This window comes from Carassius auratus, chromosome 30, assembly GCF_003368295.1.
Source record: "Carassius auratus strain Wakin chromosome 30, ASM336829v1, whole genome shotgun sequence".
NCBI classification, from domain to species: domain Eukaryota; kingdom Metazoa; phylum Chordata; class Actinopteri; order Cypriniformes; family Cyprinidae; genus Carassius; species Carassius auratus.
Genome location: NC_039272.1, coordinates 21,502,634 through 21,522,210, shown reverse-complemented (window position 1 = coordinate 21,522,210; position 19,577 = coordinate 21,502,634). Strand labels below are relative to the sequence as shown.

General features: G+C 37.7%; 2 protein-coding genes across 4 annotated transcripts; one reads left to right on the top strand and one right to left on the bottom strand.

Moving 5' to 3' along the window:
* Positions 1 to 6,458: 6,458 nt before the first annotated feature.
* otpb (orthopedia homeobox b) lies at positions 6,459 to 9,899 on the top strand. 2 transcript variants are annotated; one of them, XM_026212128.1, is made up of 3 exons: positions 6,459 to 6,606; positions 6,955 to 7,352; positions 8,622 to 9,899. In XM_026212128.1, exons 1-3 carry the CDS (start codon positions 6,570 to 6,572, stop codon positions 9,129 to 9,131), a joined length of 945 nt encoding a protein of 314 aa, XP_026067913.1. In that variant the 5' UTR covers positions 6,459 to 6,569; the 3' UTR covers positions 9,132 to 9,899. The 2 variants fall into 2 exon arrangements, with proteins under 2 accessions (XP_026067913.1, XP_026067912.1); XM_026212127.1 differs by having other exon boundaries at positions 6,459 to 6,645.
* Positions 9,900 to 13,749: 3,850 nt separating this feature from the next.
* ckmt2b (creatine kinase, mitochondrial 2b (sarcomeric)) lies at positions 13,750 to 19,442 on the bottom strand. Of its 2 annotated transcripts, none has more exons than XM_026212126.1 (10): positions 19,277 to 19,442; positions 17,574 to 17,749; positions 17,290 to 17,488; positions 17,008 to 17,103; positions 16,663 to 16,884; positions 15,692 to 15,777; positions 14,914 to 15,037; positions 14,687 to 14,821; positions 14,358 to 14,483; positions 13,750 to 14,104 (listed from the first exon to the last, which is right to left on the bottom strand). In XM_026212126.1, the coding sequence occupies exons 2-10, from the start codon at positions 17,717 to 17,719 to the stop codon at positions 13,988 to 13,990; spliced, it is 1,251 nt and encodes a 416-aa protein (XP_026067911.1). In that variant the 5' UTR covers positions 17,720 to 17,749; positions 19,277 to 19,442; the 3' UTR covers positions 13,750 to 13,987. The 2 variants fall into 2 exon arrangements, with proteins under 2 accessions (XP_026067911.1, XP_026067910.1); XM_026212125.1 differs by lacking the exon at positions 15,692 to 15,777 and adding an exon at positions 15,295 to 15,380 and having other exon boundaries at positions 13,753 to 14,104; positions 19,277 to 19,441.
* Positions 19,443 to 19,577: the final 135 nt, after the last annotated feature.

Genomic DNA, 19,577 nt, shown 5'->3' with positions numbered 1-19,577 from the left:
ACCTTATAAAATCTTGTTACTTTTTTTATCCACCTAGCTGCCAACTTATTAAATATTTACTTTAAATGTATGCACTTATTGTTCAGCTCAGCTGTAAGCTTTAAGGTCCTGGACCTAACGTTATTTTTCTTTTATTGATGGTCAATTGGCAGCTAGTTATTGTTTACATTATCATGACAGTGTTTGTTGCTGCATAAAAGCTTTTGTATCGAAATAAAGACACAGTTGTGTTGAAATAAAGTTGAATTTGTGTTTTATATATTTTGGTTAAGTTTGTTTCCTATACCAGCTGTAAAAAATTGTCTAGTAAATCTGTTATTGATTTTAGTCTTATTTTAGTCGACTAAAATACCAAGCAATTTTAGTCGACTAAAATAGCAAGCAATTTTAGTCGAGTAAAATACCAAGCAATTTTAGTCGACTAAAATAAGACTAAAATTAAAACAAATCAGATGACTAAAACTTGACTAAAACTAAAAAGAATTATAGTCAAAAGACTAAGACTAAAACTAAATTAAAATTTCGTGTCAAAATTAACACTGGCCTACAACTCACCATCAAAATATTAGGATCTTAGCACATGAGATGCTCTAAATAAGATGTCCGATGTAGTTTATAGCGTGTGATAATATCCTTCAGGGGCTCACTAAATCATTTCATGATCTGTTGCCTGTTGGCCTCATCCGACAGAAAAGGGCGAGTGGCTGCGGTGCTTCGCCCTGAAAGTATAAAAGAGATGAAGGTAAGGATATTAAGTGACTCTATAGAACATCCAGGGCACAACAGAATGATTGATGGCGGGACAATGTGAGAGCTTGTGGACAGAGGACCCTCGGAGAGGCAGAAAAAGCCATCTCCAGCCTGGTGTGCTCACGCGGTCTATTTGTATGAGTAATCAGTTGAGCTCCCTACTCTGTCAGTCCTGTTTACTCACTGATTCTCTCAACAAGACAGTCATTGACACGGGATAGATGGGGATAGTCTAGCAGAGAAGCCGGCGGCTTTAAAGAGGTTAGGGTTACGTTGGAGTCTCCAGACCCAAAGCACTACACAATGTGATATTTGTAATACCAGACTATTTATTTGAATTGTCAGATTGTGTGTGATTTCCTTATGTCCTAGAAGTGTGTGTGTGTTAACTAGCCTGGCTGCATGTGTCACAATGGTTGATTTCCACCAGCAGCTGATGCTTTGCTCCTCTCGCCGTAGCCGCAGTAACATTCTCTCCCTTTTCCGAACGTCACTAATTTCTCTTCCACAGTCAAACACACATGCGCTCTAATGGTGTAACTGATATTCAGACAGCGCTCTCTGCGAGGACACCAGGACTGAATTTAAATGTGTGCTCTTTCGCACATTTTCAGACATATTGGTTGCCCGAAGACACACGCTAGGTCTGATTTAAAATATGCTCACAGAGAGCTGTCATTTAAGCGTCAAGCCAAGTGCAACAACCTCTATGCATTGATGCGTCCCACTGTAGCTTACTTTGTTATTTTGTTATTTAGCATGTACCATAGACTCACTGAGGCCTATGCATTAAAGTTCGTTTTCCACTGTAGTAGTAACTCTGTTTTACTATTACTAATCTATGTTTGCGTGCTGTCCTTCATTTATTTTATTTTTTTGTCGTGGTCATGTGAAATCTCGCCGCCCCCTTGGTTGTTCCGTGCTCTAGGAAAGCCACTCATCCAGTTTTCCCTAATCACGACAATTACTTCTGAATTATCTTCGGACCCTGACAGACGTTCCTTGTAACTCTCTTTTATTTTCAAACGGCCCCTAATCAGCGACTCTCATTACAATCGCTGATTAAACTGCAAATTATCCAGCAGCGCCAACAGTTCGCGCCTACCACCGGCTCGTTCAATATCAATTACACCGAGCAGCGTGTCTGCAGCCTCCGGGAGCCTCCAAGTGCTTGATGGTGGCACTTATTAGTTTAGAAAACAAGGAAAATACTAATAATCATGGGTCATGAGAAAAAAGGAGGACACAGGGGGATTATAAGGTAGCAATTAAAATGCTATCAATAGATACGACATTCTTCTTTGCGCACATAGGCTACGTAGTAAAGTGGTAAACATAGCCTACCTGGAGAAGTGTCTGTTACTTCATGCGAAGTCACCAGCTTCCAAAACAAGCGATTTACGATCTCCGCTGCTTCTTAGTCATTTTTCTCCTGTGCATTTTAATGATGAAGAATAAGTGCCATTTAGTGGCTATAAATACGAAGGGCTGTATAAAAGACAGCGTTCTTATGAAGAACAAATGGGGTGAGAAGGTGGTATGGCGAAATGAAAGTAGCCTATTGTTAAGCGCATTTCGAGGATTCGAGTGGGGCTGTTAGTTCTCCGTGATGTACGCATTTGTGACATCGATTTGATTTTGATTGCACAAAAATTGAAAATAGGCCCCATATGTAGCTTTGCTACAGGTTGGTGCAAGATATGCCACGGGCCTTTTTTTTTTAAAGATTATGTAGGCTACAGTTTTCAATAATTAAGTTTCTACAGCTATTCATAACATCGCTGACTCAGTGGAAGTGAATTATTAGTTTTCGTTATGTTTAGAAAGGGAATGGCGCATCTAGATAAACATCTAGCCGATAACAGAAGACATATTTTATCATATGACTTTTGTGCCGACAAAAAAAAAAAATATATATTTGACTTAAGTAGGGACAAATCCATCTGTTATGTTTCACATATAAGTGCCTAATTAAAGAATAAAATGCCTCCACTGGGGCAACTCTTCATTCAAAGTGGATGATATGCATTTCTCACAGCTGCAGTAAAGCAGCATAGATGAGATATTCATTTGGTGAGTTCAGCTTTGTATATGCTAACAATGACAACTGAAATTATTTGTGTAACTGACACAAAGTCTGACAAAGTATGTCAGGCTTTCTGAGCAAAGAACACACATTACTGAAGATCTGCCCCATAATGCACCAGACTAATGGCAGCTTGCCCATGCACGCGCCCTGCTGATTTCATGAAAAATTATTTTTGTGCTGTCATTCCGACACGTTTAGCAAGCAAATCCGGAAAGAGACTATTAGTGCGCATTTATTATTAAAAGTGATATCTACAAACTCTATTAGAAAAATCAGCCAGCAGTTTATTCAATGAATGTATCTCGTTCGTGCATAATTGATAAATAACCCAAATATATCAACGTAACCTGCACACATTTCAGTTACAATCAAGTAAAAGTAGACCATTTACCACCTGACTTGGTGGTATCGAATTAGAGCTAAATTGACGATCAATTAATCTCGGAGCCGCTAGAGTTGTATTTTGTGGACAAGCAGCAGAGAAGTGGCAAATAAATGGAGTGGAGACAGGAGATTAGTGGAATGAGCAGAAAAGAGCTGATCCGCCTCGGTCTGTATAGATAATGGGCTTGCAGCTGGGTTACAAATTGCTGCATTTGTATCATCAGTATAGCAGACAAATTGTAGACTTTATGATTTATCATAGAGAGTACGAGTGTTCTTTTCTTTTCTTTCTTTCCTTTTTTTACTTTCAGGCGCAACACGGTTCTTCTGGCATACTTACAAAACGAGCAGTTTTACTGCAATTTAAATTAACATGGGTAAAGCCTCATGTAAATGTAAAATAACTAACAGTAGGCGAAGACAATAAATGACAATAATAATAAAAAAATGCAATACAGCCGAAATGTTTTCACTTCCACATAATGCAATCAAGCATTTGAGAGTCCTCACGGATTCACTTTCACTTTTCTACAATTTTGTCAATGACATGATACTTTATAACCGTTTTTTTCTTTATGAAAATGATAAGACTCGAGTCGCATCGAGTTTTCTATGGAAGGGGAGTGGTTTGGAGCATTTAAGCATTACTGTTTCACTCTCGTCTTGCAATGTACAAGGTCAGTGAAACTAATTATTTTCAGTATTAATTTGCTGATGCATTAAATTGCATTAGCAGTGTGATTATGCTGGAATTTAATAATTACTAGCACATGTTCCCAATTTGGAAAAACTCAGAGTGACCACTGACCCAAGTCCTCCCTTCTCGCAAGCCACTTAAGGCCTTTCTTGAATGAATAATGTCAGTATATGTATTGTCTTAAATATTAGTTACCACACTCTATTCCTTTAATAGTTTGACATGGAGTACACTTCACTGATTATTTCAAACAAAACAAATGAAAAAAAATGATTTTTTTTTAATGTAATTTGAAAAATTACTATTGGTAGGCTATATTGCTGTTCCACAGGTTTTGTGTCAGAGTAAACTTGACTAATCTTCTTGCATAAGGCACAGGACTGAATTATGCATCTGTAAATCAGGACTAAACCTTGCATTTAGACTTCGAGAACAAAGTTTTAGTGCAAACGAGGACATCGAAGTAAACAGATTTTCATGTTTAGATGTTTGTCGTGCTTACCCCCAAAAGTCTCATTACGGACCGTAATGGAGGCCAGCCACTCCGTGACACACCAAAGCTCCATTTCATTACGGTAATCGCCGTCCAATGCTGATTATTTTATTTAGGGCCTTAATTGTATTCTCCCCAGAAAACTCACGTTGAAATCAGGTCCACGTGGAGGGCACCGAGTCTAATCACAGTATGAGATGCGACGGGGGTCGCGTCTGCTTGAACGGAGCAGCCGTTGTCTTGCTTTCCAATTCATTTATTTCAAGCTATATGGTGAGCCCTTTGGACCTATTATCCAACTTGTCAAACCGCGATGTCATTTACACAAAATAAATAAGAATTCCTCATGGATGGAATCGGTAAGTATCAACAGAAATTGTCCTGTAAAAATAAAAAAATAACACCAGAAGTATTTTAAGGCACATTCAAAATCATGTTTAGATGAACACTGCTGCAACATTTACAGCCAATAATAATAATAATAATAATAATAATAATAATAATAACAATAATAATAACAACAATAATAAATACTGACATTATTCTTTCTCTAATTAAAGTACATTGTAAATGGCAACATTTCAAATAACAAAACATTTATAGCAGAAGGCTAGCTATAATTTCAATATAATTGACTATCACCAACTTGCAAGGCCAGAAAAGAATCAGTGCGCCAGTAATTATGGGTTAATAATTAATAATAATAATAATAATAATAATAATAATAAACAGACACATCTACTGTTGTCATTATATTAAGTTATATTTTTTTATATAAAAATATAAATAAGCCTAGATTATTTATTGTCTAAAATATTGCACTGATCTGAACGGATGTTTAGACCCATCCCTTTCTTTGATATTCAGCTATATTATAGGAAAGTACTACGCGACGACCTCAGAGTAGCTGTTGTAAAGTATGAAGAAATATGACAGCATTTGTAGGGTTTTTGGTGATATTCGAGATTGCCATATCCTTTGTGTTTCTTAATTAGCTACTCTCAGTCGTCCAGCAGCTTGGCCGTGCACATTCATGCCAGAAAACGAAGGGAGCACTGACTGATTATACAAAAACAGGCTGAAAACTTGACAGCCTGGCGAATGTGCTTTCGCTGAATGGATTAAATTAGGCAATGTATGTCAGCGAGTTTGAATGAAATAAATCAAATTACTTGCGTCAGCGCTGATGAAACATCGATACAACTGAGGCATCAGTACGCATCAGTAGCCCGTTTCACCTCAAGCCTTTACCGAAATAAATTAGAATTCTTCAAACATGATTTACAACGCCTTCTTGCAATATATCTAAACACAGTTAAATTACCACGCATTATTTAGATTTCACTGTAATAACTGAGATGAAAGCTCATAGATTTGGCGCTAATTACTTCAAATGCTTAATGGTCTTGAAAATGACTAGTTGGAAATGTACCTTGGATGTGTTGTTAGCTGCCTCAAAGAATTCATCGTTTTTGATAGATGGATTCCACTCAAATAAAGCTGTAACTCACATGAAGGTAATAAAACACGCAGCTCACAGCACTCATAGCAACCCTGTGTTCACTCCCTTCACAAGAAAACAAATATGACCCGCGTTCTGCATTCGATTCGCAAAGGGCCTCGAAAGTATAGGGCTACAACCAAATAGTGAGTTTAGAAAAAGTGCCCCCTATTCCATGTGTTTAGATGGAATAATATTGCATCCCAAGTCGGTCAAGTAGTAGGCTATAAAAGCCTAGACTTTTCCACCTTTTGTGAAGCCTCTTTTTACCAGTAGGCTACATAAAGATTTATTATTCACTGGTTATTTGCCATGATTATGAAGTAATTTAAAATGTATAGCTAATAAGGGGGCGACGCAATAAATCAGGTTTGAAATGAACGAGAGCAACTGCAGATGAAGCCGGTTTGTGGATTTTAGTGGTTGGTTGTCTGACATTTTCAACCCTCAATTCTGATTGGCTCCCATTCGTGGATGCTCACGGGCTCATCCAACTATTAAGCGCCTCCCAATCTCTCTAAAGAACAGCGAAATACATGGAACCGCCTTTTTAAACGCACTGACGACTTTCCTTGATTTGAGCCCTATGCGCTTTTTAAAAGGGTTAAAAGTTGTAGAGTAGTTTGGGAAGCAGTTGTGACTCCAGCAGTGCGCAATGCTCTCTCATGCCGACCTTTTGGATACTCGCCTCGGTGAGTTATCGCCACCAAACTCCGGTCTTCAGCTCCACTGTAAGCTAGAGTATTTTTATCTTCAAACTAATGTGATTGCAAAATTGATATCTCAATCTGCTCTCATTTTACTTGCAATGTCTGTTAATTATCAGGTAAATTAATTACACATTTTCATCCATCAGCTTACTCTGATGGATTGCGAAACTGAACAATGTTTTAAATAAGTTTGCGCAACAAATATGTCAATAAGTATATAATTAAACTATATATATATATATATTTCGTTCTTTCTGTCTTTAATGTTGATATATACATGTTCATGCCATTCGGAGAGAATGCTATAATGTCTGACTCGTGCGTCCTCAGGGATGAAGGATGCTGCAGCCGAGCTTCTCGGACACAGAGAGGCTTTGAAGTGCAGACTAGCGGGGACTGACTCTGGACACCCCGGCGATCTTACCTCGGCTACAGAGACTGTGGAAGGGACCACTCTGCTCCCCGGGGAAGACATAAGTAATGGGGGATCCAATCCTAATGGAATGCAGCAGGTCAACACCAAAGACCAAGAAAAGCAGCAACAGCAAAACTCTAATAATCAGTCGGGCGGCCAGCAAAACCAACAGAAACAGAAACGCCACAGGACCCGCTTTACTCCAGCGCAGCTGAACGAGCTGGAAAGGAGCTTTGCTAAAACACACTACCCTGACATCTTCATGAGAGAGGAACTTGCATTACGGGTTGGTTTAACGGAGTCACGGGTTCAGGTGAGACCTAGTGGACCTGCTTATCTTTGACATTGTAACGAAGCTTTCCAGATGGCGTTTAACAGTTTAAAAATATAAGGGGAAAGCAAATGGAACAAAAATGATATGATGAAATGAATGACATTTCTCTAAAGATCTGCGACAATTTATTGTATACATTGCATGTATGCCTTGAATAATAATAATAATAAGCTCTCCCAAAAAAAATGTCAAGCATAAAAATAAAGGTAGCCTAAATATCACCAAAAATAAATAAATAAATATGATCAAAAATGAAGTGTCGTCAGTGCAAAAATACAACATTAAAAATTACATTTAAAAAAGTGAAATACACGTCCTCAAACGAAAAGAAAAAAATAGTAGGCTACATTTGCAAAAATTTCGTCAAAGAAACAAGTCATCAACGTCGACAGAATATATGCAATATTAGACAATACTTTATAAAACGTGTTCTAGAGGCTGAATACGAATTGTGTCTTTAACAGTAGTATAAAAATAAACAAATTGGAAATAATAAAATAAATATAATAGTAGGCTAAGGTTTCATAAACAGTAACTCGTATGAGCCAAGCGCTAAATGTAAAAAATACTCCATCAATAAGAAGGGATAATATCCATTTTGGGACCTGCTTGTGCACTCATTTCCATCATGAATTCATGATTATGGTTCTATGATGAATTACGGAGGCCATCAAACTATTTGTCTCCTAGAATGTGCCATCAGCTATAACGACTTCATCGCCGGCTGTCTGCAAAACATTATTGAAATTGCTTGCTCTCTTCTTGTCTTGAAATTACATTCCACATGTTATATCATGACTAGTTGTCCGTGAAGATAGTAGCATACTATTTACAATTTTACATAGCGTCAATAAAAAACAAGCAGGTGGATGTTTATAACATTCAGCATTCATGAAGAACCATTGTTCAAAGCCCACATATTTACAGGGACTCAATTCTGTATTAAAAAACAAGCTCGCCTTTTAGGCTATTTCAAGACAATGTGCAGTAATCTAGCCTATATAGGTTATTTTATTTTGTTTTTTTTTATTTATTAATTGTTATTATTTCCACACAATTATTTTTTATTCATTTTAGAATTGAAATCAAATAAATATGTGTTAGCCTATGCAGTTTAAAAGCCTATAACCTAAGAAAATATTTGTGGCAAGAAAGTTGTAAAAGTAGCCTAGGCTACACAACTATAATTCATAGGCTACTCACCAACGAAAAGCGTGGCTTTCTAAGTGTTTTTGTTTATCCTTTCAGGTGTGGTTCCAGAATCGACGCGCAAAATGGAAGAAGCGCAAGAAGACAACCAACGTTTTCCGCGCGCCGGGCACTTTGCTGCCAACACACGGTCTGCCTCAGTTTCCGTCCGCGGCTGCGATGGGCGACAGTCTCTGCTCTTTTCATGCCAACGACACGCGCTGGGCCACGGCCGGGATGCCTGGAGTCTCCCAGCTGCAGATACCGCCTGGGCTGGGCCGACAGCAGGCGATGGCGCAGTCCCTGTCCCAGTGCAGTCTCGGAGCCGGCCCCCCACCAAACTCCATGGGCCTTTCCAGCAGCTTATCGTCAAATGGTTCCGGCCTTCAGTCGCATCTGTATCAACCCACATTTCCAGGGATGGTGCCCGCTTCGCTCTCGGGTCCAACGAATGTGAGCGGCTCCCCTCAGCTGTGCAGCTCGCCGGACAGTGATATGTGGAGAGGGACTAGTATCGCTTCGCTGCGCCGTAAAGCACTTGAGCACACCGTTTCCATGAGTTTCACCTAATTTGAGCGTCCAAGACGTCTTTTCTGTCACGGCGAACCCCAAGTATTCCTGAAAAACATTCACGGAGCACTCAGGATATGATGAGGTTATAACTTTGAAATTACAAATTGGCAGCCTTACTGGACGATGGGATCCAAACAAGCCCCAGACAATGCTTATATAACAGCAGATGTAGAATCTAGTAATAGTTTTAATGCTTGAAATGTATGTAATTTATTTATGTGTTGGATTCGGTCATGTTAATTTGCTTTTCATAGCTATTGATTTTAATAACGGCGACTTATTTATTTATTTATGAGTATTTATATGACTCTTCATTCATCTATGAAGAAACAACTGCAAGCATATTTATTTCGCTGATCGGTGATATTGTTTTGGATTAATGTCAATGTACAAGGACACGTTATTAAGGACCACATGTGTGCATGTACAGATTGTTTTACAGCACGTACTACATGTTGGAGTGATTTTTCAGGTACAGAACTGAACACGGTGGAGTAAGAGCCAATTTCCAAATAATCAGATTCAGATGCATGTCAAATTTCAACCAGGATCAACAAGAAGTTGTTTACATAAAGCAAAATGAACTTGAGTGTTTGTGTAGATAAGAAAAATAAATATTGTTATCAGCTGGTATGTTTGTGATATGTTTTAACTTATCGTCTGTGCTTATTAATGGAATATGTTTTTTGTAAATGTTTATCTTACCAAATTCAGCAGAATTGGGAAAGTTTATGTAAGTGGGTGAATAAAATCATTTTAACAATTTCAGTATGATATGTGATCTGTAAGTCCAGAAGGTTTTTTTTTTTTTTTCTTTTTTTTAAGGCAGCAAGTACATATTTGGGATAATTCAAGAGTGAAATTAATTGCCAAGCCCATATGCAGTCTTAAAGATGAATGAGCAAGAAAAAAAAAAAAAAAAAAATATATATATATATATATATATATATATATATATATATATATATATATATATATATATATATATATATATCAAAATGAAAAATTGTCCACATATTTAAAGATTATGGACCGATAATTTGGAATTAAAAGACATGTTTGTCTGAAGTGATCTTATATTTTAGCAGACTTTTTTTTGTTGTTGTTGTTTTTTGTTTGTTTGTTTGTTTTCCAAAGCAACATTCTGGAAGGACAGCTTTGCTCAATAGGGACGCTCAACAAGGCTCAAGTGCATGAATCATTTGTCCATATTTTACCACACCTCTACAGAATTGGTTAACATTGTCATGTTGTCAATGGGAATAAATATTTATCCCGTCACATTACGTACAATGGCTAAATTATCATACATATAAATAAAAATGGCCTGGCACAAACCTTGAGACTTATTTTATAGTTTTTTTTTAATTCTTATTTTATTCTTTTCATGATCAAGGAGATAATCGTGGTAATTTGGATAGTCAACACAACATAAGTTTTTCCAGTGATACGTTCTGATACTGTATATCCTCACAAGACTGAAAATTGTGTGCAAAATGTTTTAAACAAACATAATGATTTAGATTGATGCAATACTTAATTTTAGCTTTATGGCCAAGATAAAACAAAAGAATTCAAACAAAAACTTGACTAAAAGGCTTCATACACACACACACACACACACACACACATATAACATTGCCATATATATATATATATATATATATATATATATATATATTTCTCGCCCTGAGGAGAGGAAAATGCAATGACATTAAGATGAGCAAATCATGGCGTTTTATTTTATTTTTAGGTGGAACAAGAATTTACAGCTCTTGGAAAAATGTAAATAGTGTTCTTCTACCCTGGATCATCAGTTGGACAGATACAACAGAAGCATAACATTTCTTGAGGGCTCCTTGAAGAATTTGGGAAATGTAAGACACGTTACTCAAGATCTTTTGCTTTTTCTATAGCAGTAAAACACCAACATTTTTATAATTATCTTACAACACATTTTACAGAGATAGTGTATGATACTGCATATTACTTCTGCATTCATAAATTTCAGTTGCAATAAGTCTGGGATGTCTGCTTATCTGCTTGTAGCACCTTGCAGACAAATATCTAAAGCAAAATTGTAACCAATTAGTGTGGCATGTTTTTTCCTCCTGATCTCTTGTGTGGTTTGTAACCGTTACCACTGGGGAGGTGGAACAGCCCACAAACATCTGCCTGATCTTTTCTCTGATACAATGGCCAGACTGTGTCCCATTTAGCAAAGATTCCCACAGCTGTGAGAAGAACCATCTACTGTCACTCTGTAGCAATTGACAGAAGACCCAGAGAGACCTGGACAAATGCAACCAAATATCAAATAATAACTGTAATGCCTGTAGCAGCAGATACAACTATTCCACTCTTTTTGCATTCATATTTGAAAAACATAGGATATAAAACACATGGTAAAAAGCTAAATCTGAAATTGCCACCCTCAGAGTGCTGCCCCGCACTGATGTCAAACTAATTGCCCCTGTAAATTTGCATATAAAATTTCATGAAACAATGGAAAATGCAGAAACTACACAAGCCTCCCGTGATCATTCAACAGTCTCATTGTAGACATCCATCATCATCAGTTTTAACATCTGCTTTGAGAGACCCTCTGCCTCTCTGGTCCCCCTGTGAATGCATGCTCTCTTCACTGGTGTATTTCATCACTTTAAGCAAAACGCATAAGTGTCTCATGATTAAAACAGAATAAAATGACAATTAGGGGATTCTTTACATGGAATGAATGAGATTTTGTCAAAAGTGTTTGTTGAAAAATCTACTTTCAAGTTAATAGTCAGCCCTTAGGGCCACTGAAGACATTCTTCTTATTCTTCATTTTTGGTCTCATGGATATGAGAGAGCGAGTGCAATGAATCAGTGATATGTTCACACAGATGAGATTTGAGTTATGATTGAAATGAAGGCTGCATGTGTATCTATTTCACAATACCATGCTCCACTTTGCCCATGTATCTGATTATGCTCATCAAAATCAAAACAAAAAAAGACAGAGAGATACACAATGCACTTCTAATGCACAAAATCCATTCCTTGCTTTTCCTTGCTTGGTTTATTCACCCAACCTGTCCACACTTGCCCTTGAGTTGCTCTGTCAGTGCATGGAAAGCACCTCGCGGCTCCTGACAAGAGCAGCACTAAATCAGAAATCAGTGGCTGGCAGAGGAGTAAGCCACCATGAAGGTCACAGACATCAGCGGGATGCCATCTTTATCCACCCAGAGCACACATCCGTGACCAGCAGGAGGATTCTCCCCATCTCAGACCGGGACAGGCTACATGCCTTAATCCCAAAACAGCCTGAATTAAAACAGAACTAAGCAACAGAAAATCTAAATCATTCATCCCATTCTATAGAATGAATATTTGTTTTGAGCAATTTACATAGGTGAACATACAGTAATATTCATGTATTTATAGGTGGGTTCAATAATTTTCAGTCATTTATGTTTGTCTGTTATGCTTATTTTTTAAACTATATATGTGTAAAAAGTTCAAATTTGTAATTTTTAAAAATTATAAAATACAACTTAAAAAAAGATTTTGTTGTATAGGCTATTTATTTTAAGAGTAAATAAGACCCTTAAACTGTTATTACCACCGTGATAAATTATCTAATACGCTAAATTTGGGTTATAATTATTACAACAGTAAATGTTATTATGGAAAACAGATTTTATGGTGTTTGCCTTCTGCATGTGTTCATCAGACGTTAACATACTGCCATCTGCTGGTGAACTAGAGAGAATGTTTTCTGTGCGTGATGGGAATAAATCGAGCAGTTATTCGAGAGCAGTGTGCAGGCCATTTTTAAAAAGGTTATTAAGTAATAAAAATACCTCCGTTAAATGAAATATAAACAATTTAAATGATAACATTATATACAGCATGAAGATTTCAAGGACACATTTCTCTCATTCACTCAAAATACAGTGTTTTTGTTAGCCTACTGTGTGTGGATTAAACACACCTGAATCATCTAGTCCTGTAGTCTTATTTGTGTTGAGATAAATAAAAAATATTCTCTTGTATACTATGGTTAAATGATGTCAAGCCATGAAAGTTGGACCTAATAGTTGAACAGTAATTATCAAATCTATTCCACAAAGTAAAATGATAATTTGTTTTATTATTGTCCATGAAGACAAAGAATATAACAGAGTAAAACTGATTATCATACACTAAATGACTAAATCTCGCTGTCAGACTTTCAAGTTTCTCGAACACAGGAAATACATAACAGATGAAAGTAATATGTGTTCTAAAATCTTCTTTCTGTCTGTCTTTTTGATTGTGATGTAGTGTTGTAATTTTAAATAATATCATCCTGGCCAGAGGACTCAGATGAGCTCCTAGGCTGTGTCACAACAACTGTGTTACACAAGGCCCCTGTTAAAAAAAATGAAATAGACTAAACTATACTCTTACTGCCAAATATCTGCAGACTAGATCTGACGTTTGTCAAAAAGATTTGACTTTCAGAAAAAAAGGTACAAAAGCTGTCTCTGCGGTGGTACCCTTTCGAAAGGTACTGATATATACTTTAGGTACAAAAATTTGTCTTTAAAGTATCCAGTGGGTACTTTAAAGATACATATTTAAAGATACTTCATATGGTCCCAGTTACAGCTTTTGTGTTTTTCTGAGTGTTGTGTACACGCCTCCAAAACCAGGGCAAAAACTGTGGTAAAAGTTTGTGTTCCAGCCTTAATTCTAAAGATTCCACAGGACAGAATTAAAGTATGAATCATTTATTCAGTTGAGTTCCCTGCAGACGTCATGAATAACAGGTTACAGATCTCTCAGCTGCCTAGCTCTCCGGTCCTTTCACAAGGATGTAGTTATTTCTTGAACTGGGTTACTGGTGGAGGGATGGCGATATCCTGGCCCTTCTCAAGTTTCTTTTCACAGTCGATCAGGTAGTTGACACCATCAATCACACACTGAACGAGCTCAACCTGAAAGCCAATGTCAAATAAAATTGGATTTAATAACTGGCGACGTATGTCTTTGATATATATTTTTTACAAAAATATTGAAAAAGTGCTTTTATTTGAATTATTCTACACTACTAACATTTGAAAAAAAAATAATAATAATCTCACATAATCTTTCGGAGTATGTCTACTTTCTATTTGCAGAATTTGCTATTTCTATTCAATCGCATGCATTTGCACGGGTTAAGACACTTATCAAAGATGAGCTGTTTACCTCAGATTTGCCTAGACGGTCAAGGTTGGAAATGTCAAAAGTGTCACCCACAGCTGCAGTATCCACGCCTCCTGTGCCACGTTTCTGTAGCCTGAGATTATCCAGAATTTTATTAAAGCGCAAGTCCTGTTCAGAAGATTATATGAAGTAGAGGACATTGTCTTAGAAGAAGGTGGATTTTAGTTGATTCTTTAACATAAATTCTCAGAATGTATGCATTTCATTTGATCATTTTTTGATAGGGATTGAATCCATGACCTTGATTAATCCATGATTGTGATGGGAATTTAATCCATGAGAATAAACTGGACTGTGTGAGATTGTAGCACCTTGCTCAGGAGGGGCAGACGGACATGGACTCCAGCTCTCAGTCCGGTGCCTAGGTTAGAGGGGCAGGTCAGGATATAGCCCAAGCGTTCATTCCACATAAACTCCCAGCCTCTCTCCTGAATCAACTTCTCGACCTGTGAGAAACAAACATCATAAACTGACCTCATTTCAATTAAATTCACACACAATATTCATTTTTTGGGGCTGAATGCTTTGACAGTGATACCTCTTTCAGGCCTCTGCAGAACCTTTCAAACACCCTCTTCATGTTCCCACCCTTTTCCATGGAAATGACACGGGTGTGATCCTCCTCATTGATCCAGATCAAAAATGTTTTTTCATTGTTGTGCCTAGACATGAGGACAAAATGCATTCAGGGAATTCTGCTAAAACTGGTTTTATTCCGCCCTAATTTTTACAGCAGGATCCATGAATGTCAACTATTTTTTGATTCTACGTACAGTATTCTAATTGTTCTAGGGTTAATATTGTAACAATGAATCACTCGGTAAAAAAAGACACCCATTAAGACTCCCGATTATGTAACACACACAAGCACATGCTCTTTATAAGCGCCCTCTGGTGATGCAAGCCTCATGCACCATACCAGATGCCTCTGGCATCGGGCCAATCCCGCGCCATTCCTGCACAAGTCAGCAAGGGTGATACCGGCTTGTCAAACAAGAAGTGGTCCTGGAATTTTCAGTCAAGAAAAGAAAAAGAAAGGGAAGTCTGGACTGGTTCATTGTGGTAAAATATCTCCTGATAACTTTCTATCTAGTAGACCATCTTAGTTGTCGAGTATCTGTGTTACAAGTCATTCAGGCTGTCATTATTATGTATAAAATGCCTCTGTGTAACTGGAATACAGCTGCCAAAAAAAGGATTTTCAAACAAACATTTAAGTAAGAAAATCTGAGCCAGTTTATGGGTGACTAGTAAAGGATGTGCTATAGGAATGTAGTGCTAGTTCTACCAACAGGTCAGTAGTTCTTCAGTCTTACCAAATCCCACGAGCATCTGGCCAATCTCTAGCCATACCAGATGCGATGAGGAGAGGAGACACTGGCTTATCGAAAAGAAAATGCTCCTTTGGTAGGCCATCATAAAACAAGAGCAGTGAGGTTTGTTAGAGAATTACAATATGCAGCGACCCTGATGGAAAGACGAGCATGTGTCATGTTATGGATACTGGGCTAGTGTCCCTAAAAGTGCCTTAACCAGCAAATATGAAGTTTATGCTGGATGACCAGCTTCATAAGTGTTTCTGTTGAACAGTATTACTATGTTTATATACCAGACAGAATAGAGTGCTACGAGGATGACGTTCATGACGTTTTGTAAGCCAAACCCTGGAAATGCATGTAGCATTTTAGCATTTTAGCACTACCGGTTCCATTATTCTAAAGTCAATGGTTTTTTGAATCGGTTTAAAAGCCTGAAATAAAGTCTGTGGTTAAACACAAGCTCAGAATATCTTCACATTTTATTCAATATCTTAAAATAGATCAGTAATATCAAAGAAAAAAAAAAGTTGTACATTTCTGAAGTAAGTTTCTTTTAAAGTAAACTCTGACCTCAGTCTCATTGTGTCTCAATGTGCTTATAACCACACTTGAGTAAACTATTCAAACTCAAACTTTGAGTCTGGTGAAGGCAGTATGATATGGAAAGTACAAGGTTCTGTTACCACACACAACGCTAATGTTCACTCTTTGTCTTTCACTGTCAATGTGAGTATTTTAAACAGGGCCCTCTCAAGGTGTGTGGAGGTACTGCAGGTGATCTGCAGATAAGATATATAATATAGAAAAATCATTAAATAAGATAAAAATTTTAATTAGTATGATTTTATATCTGGGGTGGAGGTGGAAAAACTTGATAAATGCAATTGACGTGCTGTAGCTGTGGCTGCTTCCATAGTCATTTGCCTATAGTGAGCCTATGCTGAAATGTGTTTCTGGTGTGTGCTTACATCAATCAGCTGCTGCTGCTCTTGCTCAGTCATCTCTGTCAGGCTGTAGTATTTGCCGGCCAGATCATCCTTCAGACCAGAAAGACCCTGCACCACCACACGCTCCACCTCACGGCGTTCAGCCCGAGTGCAGGCAGGAGGCAGACTGAGCCCACGAATACTGCGGCCCGTGCGCACACGTGATGACAGCACATAGTTCTCATCAAACATCCCAGAGGTGATCTGTTCAGAGGCCATCGCTAGGATCATTCAGTTTTCAGTGTAACTAAACTGAGGCAGGTCTCACCTTGCATGAGCCCTTGATGGAGTGAGTTTCAGAACCAAAGACAACAGAGGAACCTTTACCTTTGAGCTGTCCAGGTCTGTTGGGTGCTTCATGGTTGTAGGGTCATAGCCATTGTGCCTGTCCTTAATGACTGGGTTAAAGATTTCAGCAAAAACCTGAGGATCACAGCCATAGTCAAAGATAAATTCATCTGCATGTACTGTATTTATGTCGAAGTAGGAAAGAATTTCCAATAGCATGTGAAGGCAGCCTTAAAAGGAGAATTATGTCTCATGATTGTGTTATTGATGATTTTAATATCCTCTAAAGCCATTTTAATGTAATTTGGCCCAGTTTTGTACCTCATAGCTCTCCTCATCACCAGCCACCATGCCCACAGTCTTGATGAAGGGATGACCAGGGTTGTCCACTCCAGTCTGAATGCACTGGTCAAGACTCCAGTTATTGGGGGTCAGCTTGTCCCTCAGCTGGCCATAAATAGCAGGAGTCAAGACAGAAGCCATGCAGTTGTTGTGTTTGCGCAGGTCTGGGTAATCAGCACTTGGAAAGATTAAAAACCAAGGTTAACTGGACACTAAGTCCTCAGGATAACGGGAAACTAAGTGAAGTCAACTTTCCTACTCACCTTGGTGGATACAGCTTCTTTTTCTCCCCCGCAGAGACTCCTGATTCGGTCATGATATAGCTAGACATCAGGGAACCCGCACCCAGGCTGGCCATGATCACAGCCGTGTTGCGTCCAGACAGCACTCGAGTGAACATGCTTGCCATCCTCACCACTCAGCCACTCACCAACTTTAACTGTAGAGCAGAGGACAGCAAAAAGTTGTGTCAAAAATGTTTTGTCGGGTAATTTTTTTTATGTGACTGAATAATCCTTTTTTTTTAGATTTATTTTTGAACATTTATTTGATTTATTTATTTTCTTTTATTAGTGTACCACAATGTAGAAGTGACAGGAAGCAAAGTGGGAGACAGAAGGTCATCGAGACAGGATTAGAACTCGATAGCGAAGATTTTTTTGTGAATTCATTTCAATTACATTAATACAATTTATTTTACCTTTATATTTTTTATTTGTTTGGTTTACTCAACAATTGATTTACTTTACTTATTCATGTCTTAGAAGGCCAGTGCACATTTTTTAAGCTAGTCTATAATTCACCCAGAAATTAAATTTCTGTCACTCATGCCGTTCCAAACTATAAACCATTCCAAAAGACTCATTCATCTTTGAAAAGCAAATGAAGATTTTTTTAATATCCTTTAATCATTCTTGTCTGTCCACAGAAAGTCCATGCAAACCAAGATTTTCACACATCTCATGAAATAAGGAAAGCTCGGCCTGTTTTCTAGAGCTTTGCTCATGTGAATAAAAGCCTAAATTGAATCTGTTTTTCATATAAAGCGATTGTGTCTCTTCAGAAGTCTTCGATTAAACTCATCGTTTCATATTACTTTTACCAAGTTTGATGCATACAAATCTTAGATGTGTGGACTTTCAGTGTACGGATAAACATGATGAGAAAACATTACAAAATACTTTCATTTCTGGTCTGAAAATAAATTATGACTTTTAAATTATGACAATATGACTGAATGAACCAGTGTTAATCGAAAGCGCTCTACTTGTCGATACAGTAGTTTGACATTGCAAGCAACTTCTGTGTCCTGACATACGTCGACTTTTTCCACTGAGGAGTATCCAAATATACATAGGCTTTGAACTTGATGCCCGAGTAATATATGCCAGCTTATATTTCACATGCCTCAGTACCACGCAGTCACATGTATGTTCCACTCTAAAACTTTACCCAAACATTGTTGATAAATCTTACACAAAACTTTAGTTAAAAGCACAACACTTCAACTGTTGTTTCAAATATCTAAATACACTATAATTGTCCATTAGTGTCCAAACAGTATATTTTACAGTAATCACATGACCGGTGACCATGTAGAGGGGCTTACAATAAGACAGGATGGCTGTGCGATGGTCAAACTTCTAGAGCATTATGAGAATGCAATGGTGTGCATTATATCAACATAGGAAAAATGGTATACTACAAATGGAAAACACATTATTTTACGTGATTTTAATTATAAACAGTCATTTTGGATAAAGAGATGAACTTGTGTTTCATTTCAGATTAGTTAACAGATTAGTATCAAAGAGTTCACACACTGAACCAGACTGTCATAAAATACAGCATACTTAGTTAGCACTGTTGCAACGGGCAAAATCTAGCCTCCCTGGTTTCTTTACATTTCTGTCAATAATTAAAGCTATACAAATGACGGTTCAAGCGAATGCTTTATTGTACTCACCTGTAGGACTGAAGGGGTCTCAGGCTTCAGTACAGCAGACTGTTCCCTGCAGAGTGAGACCACACTGGGCCTGTGCTTAAAATAAGAGCTCATCTCTCCAGCCAATCCTATTCCATCTGTCAGCATGACACCACGTCTCTGTGTCCTTGAGCTCTCCCGAACCAGTGGAAACCTCCAGATACGTGCCAGTGATACTGTACACAGCTGGTGACTATGATATTATACATGCATATGTTTACCTTTCACCCACCATAGTCCATCAAGTGGCTATTATTTTACGGTCCATGTTTATATTTACTAA

Bases quoted from the DNA above. Each gene is read 5' to 3' on its own strand.
- otpb (XM_026212127.1), top strand. From the start codon at position 6,570: ATGCTCTCTCATGCCGACCTTTTGGATACTCGCCTCGGTGAGTTATCG. The intron at 6,646-6,954 runs GTAAGCTAGAGT...GTGCGTCCTCAG, and splicing joins CTCCGGTCTTCAGCTCCACT to GGATGAAGGATGCTGCAGCC. The intron at 7,353-8,621 runs GTGAGACCTAGT...TTATCCTTTCAG, and splicing joins TAACGGAGTCACGGGTTCAG to GTGTGGTTCCAGAATCGACG.
- ckmt2b (XM_026212126.1), bottom strand. From the start codon at position 17,719: ATGGCAAGCATGTTCACTCGAGTGCTGTCTGGACGCAACACGGCTGTG. The intron at 15,778-16,662 runs GTAAGCACACAC...GGCCTACCAAAG, and splicing joins AGCAGCAGCAGCTGATTGAT to GAGCATTTTCTTTTCGATAA. The intron at 14,484-14,686 runs GTGCTACAATCT...TCTTCTGAACAG, and splicing joins GTCTGCCCCTCCTGAGCAAG to GACTTGCGCTTTAATAAAAT.